The sequence below is a fragment of the Cervus elaphus genome, chromosome 33 (assembly GCF_910594005.1).
Source record: "Cervus elaphus chromosome 33, mCerEla1.1, whole genome shotgun sequence".
NCBI lineage: Eukaryota > Metazoa > Chordata > Mammalia > Artiodactyla > Cervidae > Cervus > Cervus elaphus.
The window spans coordinates 72,050,425-72,054,119 of NC_057847.1; the positions used below are offsets into that span (position 1 = coordinate 72,050,425).

The following is a 3,695-nucleotide window of genomic DNA, read 5'->3' on the forward strand; positions in this document are numbered from 1 at the left end:
GACGCCGCTTCGCGGATCGTGCAGTGCGGATCACTTGGGTGGAGCTGGGGCAGAGGGCCCGCCAGCACAGAGCGCTTCCCGACGGGAAAGGATGGGACCTGGCGGGAGGACGGGGCGTGAGCTCCGACAGAAGGTCCGCCAGAGGCCTCCTGACCCACGCCCTGACGCTGGTCTCTCCAGTGCTAAACAGGGACGACCCAGACAGCCGCCCGAGGCCGTTCACTGGCTGGGGAGACCCGGCTCGAGCGGATCAGCCAGGGTCCCGCCCCGCGCTCCGCCCCCGAGCTTCCCGCCCCCTTTGTCTCTGCCCCCGGAGCCCCGCCCCCGAAGCCGGCGGGCGGGCACCGCTGCCTCAGCCCCGCCCCCTAGAGCCCCGCCGCTTTGTCTCCGCCCCCAGGGCCGGCCGGCGTGCTTTGCGCCTGGCCCCGCCCCACCCACGTGCTCGGCGTACCTGGCGCGGCGGCGGAGGAGGTGAGCGCGGAGGGGGGCGGGCAGACCAGCGGACCCCTGCGGGCTCCTTAGGCGGTGTGTTCCAGCCGTGGGCGTAGCCAGGGGATCCCGCGTGGAGCAAGGGTCTTGCGGTCCTTCTTCGCCCAGCCGCCTGCGAGATGCGCGGCACCCCCTCCCACGCCTCCCTGGGGCGCGCGGCCTTGGTGCTAGGGGTCCTGGGGGAGCTAGGACCTACGTTTGGACCCTTTCTGTCCTGGCTTTGGTTGCCTCGTTGGCGAAAAGGCACAGTGACGTGACTCTCAAGGAATACGCTGGCTTCTAGTTTGCAGCAATTTACTTGCTAAGTAAACACTTAACAGACAGGAAGACAGTAAGCTTCAGCCGAAGTTAAACAATTGTGAATTTTACTGAAATATTTTCGGATGAAATAATAGTATGGCCCTACTGTGTTTGGAAATAAACTAGCTGGAGGGGATTATGCGTTTGAGTAGAGATGAAACAAAGCTAACCATGACTTGACAGATTGAAATTAGTTTGTAATATACTATTTTTTCCACTTTCCTGCGTGTTTATAATTTATCATAAAAAATAATCTACAGTAGAAAATTTGCTGTGGACACTTGTGTTCAAATACTGGGCCTGTATTTGTCTGCTGGAGCTGTAGTAACAAGAACTGGGTGGCAGAAATGTGTTTTCTTGAAATGCTGGAGGCCCGAGGTCCAAGATCAAGGTGTTGGCAGGGCTGGTTTCTGCTGAGGCCTCTTCCACGGGCTTGTAGATGGCCACCTTCTGGCTTGCGTCCTCGTAGTCCTTCTGTGTCCGAATGTCCCCCTCTGGATTGGATTAGGGGCTATCCTAATGACCTCGCTTTAACTTAATTACCTCTTTAAAGAGCCTATCTCTAAATACAGTCACATCCCTCCTCCTGGAGGTTAGGACTTCACCATATGAATTTGGAGGGACATAGTTCTGCCACGTTACTAGTTGAGGCCTATCTGTGCCTCCGTGTTCACCGCTTTAAAATAGGGACATCATAATGATAAGGGCGCAGAGTTGTAAGGATTCAGTTGTTAAATAGTATGTGTAAAGGTCTCCGAACTGTGTCGGGCATATAGTAAGGACGGAATAAGCTGAGCATGTGTTTCGTGTTTAAATTAGTGCTCATGTTCATTATGGCAGTGGGGTGAGAGGTGGGTTGCTTGGGGCTGTTCCTAGCCATGGGAATCAAAGTTGTAATTATAGCCATTCCATGGCTTCCCGAGCCTCCCTGGCGGGGCCGTCAGGATCATCCCCCCCAGCTTCCTGGGTGGCCCAGTGACCAACACTGACAGGCCCGTGGTTGTCTACGGGCAGCGAGTGGACTGGCAGAGCTCAGCGGGCCCCCAGCTAAGAGATGCCCTGACCCCTGTCTCAGGTTGCCCGGAAGTTCGCCTTGGCCGAGGGGCGTCTGCTCCTTGCCAGACCCTGATTGTTTCGCGTGTGTTTATTGACTCAGCACAGACCCCTTCCTGGTAGACCATTGTCACGCACACATTTGGTTAAGTGGTGACGTAGAGTCAGAGCTGGGGCCACTTCTCGGCTCCTGTGCGTATTGCCTCAGTTAAAGGGGATGTGGCCCGGGGGTGTTTGGTCTGCAGGCTGACCCCGGCAGTTGTTGGCTCACTTCTCTTTCTCTTGGCCCAGGTTACAGTGGTGGCAGCCCTCATGGCAGGTCCCCTGTGGCTGGCCACGGTGTTTGTGCAGAGACACAGGACGGGCCTGTTGGTGGGCTCCTGCGCAGGCCTGTTCGGGGCCCAGATCTCATACCACCTCTTCCCGGATCCTGTGGTCCAGTGGCTGTACCAGTACTGGCCTCAGGGCCAGCCGGCGCCTCTGTCCCCAGAACTGGAGAGGCTCTTCCAGGAGGTGCAGCAGGACATTGGCATCCCCTCGGGCCACCACTTCGAGGCCTTCACCACCTTCACCTTCCAGCCTGTGAGTGCCGGCTTCCCGAGACTCCCTGGCGGGGCCGTCGTGGGCATCCCCGCCAGCTTCCTGGGTGGCCCAGTGACCAACACTGACCGGCCCGTGGTGGTGTACGGGCAGCGCGTGGACTGGCGGAGCCCAGCGGGCGCCCGGCTGAGAGATGCCCTGACCCTGTCTCACGAGGCCCAGAAGTTCGCCTTGGCCAAGGAGGTGGTGTACCTGGAGAGTGGGGCGGCCGCCCTGCAGGCCCTGCCAGCCCCAGCCTGCCTGGCAGGCACCTGGGCGCTGAGTGTGGGGGCCAAGCATGCCTTGGGGCTCTACGGGGGCCCCATGAGCTTGCGGGCTGCCTTCAACTTGGTGGCAGCAGCGGCGGGCTTCGTGGCCTACGCCTTCTCCACGGACTCTCTCACCCATGCCCTGGAAGCCTGGCTGGACCGCCGCACGGCCTCCTTGTCTGCAGCCTATGCCCGGGGCGGGGTGGAATTCTACGAGAAGGTTCTGTCGGGCAACCTGGCCCTTCGCAGTCTGCTGGGCCAGCGGGGGGAGAAGCTCTACACGCCCAGTGGGAATGTCGTTCCCAGACACTGGTTCCGCATCAAACACCTGCCTGACACGGCCCGCCGGGACTCGGTGCTGCAGATGTGGCGGGCAGCGCTTGGCCCCGGCGGCTCCTGAGGGCCTCGTGGCCCGGACGGTTCCAGATCAGGCAGGTGCCACTCGCCGTGGACTCGGGCAAGCCCACAGCCCAGTGTCAGCAGACTTGCAGCTTTGGGGTTTAACAGCCCAGTTCCTGCCCCAGCCCACCACCCATGACCCAAGTCACCTCGGACACGTCCCTTTATGAATCTGAGCCTTGGTTCCTCTACTGTAAAACGGGACTGATGTAAACTCCCTGGCATGCCTTTGGGGTTGTGTGAGGTCATTACAGGAGGGCCTGGGTGCCAGCGCCTAAATAAACAGAAGGCTGTCTTCCTTGCTGTTTGATTACAGGGGGCTAAAGGGGTCAGACAGAGAAGGCAATGGCACCCCACTCCAGTACTCTTGCCCGGAAAATCCCATGGACAGAGGAGCCTGGTGGGCTGCGGTCCATGGGGTCGAGAAGAGTCAGACATGACTGAGAGTTTTCACTTTCACACATTGGAGAAGGAAATGGCAACCCACTCCAGTGTTCTTGCCTGGAGAATCCCAGGGACGGGGGAGCCCGGTGGTCTGCCGTCTATGGGGTCGCACAGAGTCGGACACTGCTGCAGTGACTTAGCAGCAAAGGGGTCGAACCGCAT

General features: G+C 59.6%; 1 protein-coding gene across 1 annotated transcript; it reads left to right on the forward strand.

The window, feature by feature from the left end:
* The first annotated feature begins 379 nt into the window (after positions 1-379).
* Positions 380-3,384, forward strand: TMEM177 (transmembrane protein 177). The gene is made up of 2 exons (XM_043894752.1): positions 380-471; positions 2,134-3,384. Exon 2 carries the CDS (start codon positions 2,155-2,157, stop codon positions 3,088-3,090), a length of 936 nt encoding a protein of 311 aa, XP_043750687.1. The 5' UTR covers positions 380-471; positions 2,134-2,154; the 3' UTR covers positions 3,091-3,384.
* Positions 3,385-3,695: the final 311 nt, after the last annotated feature.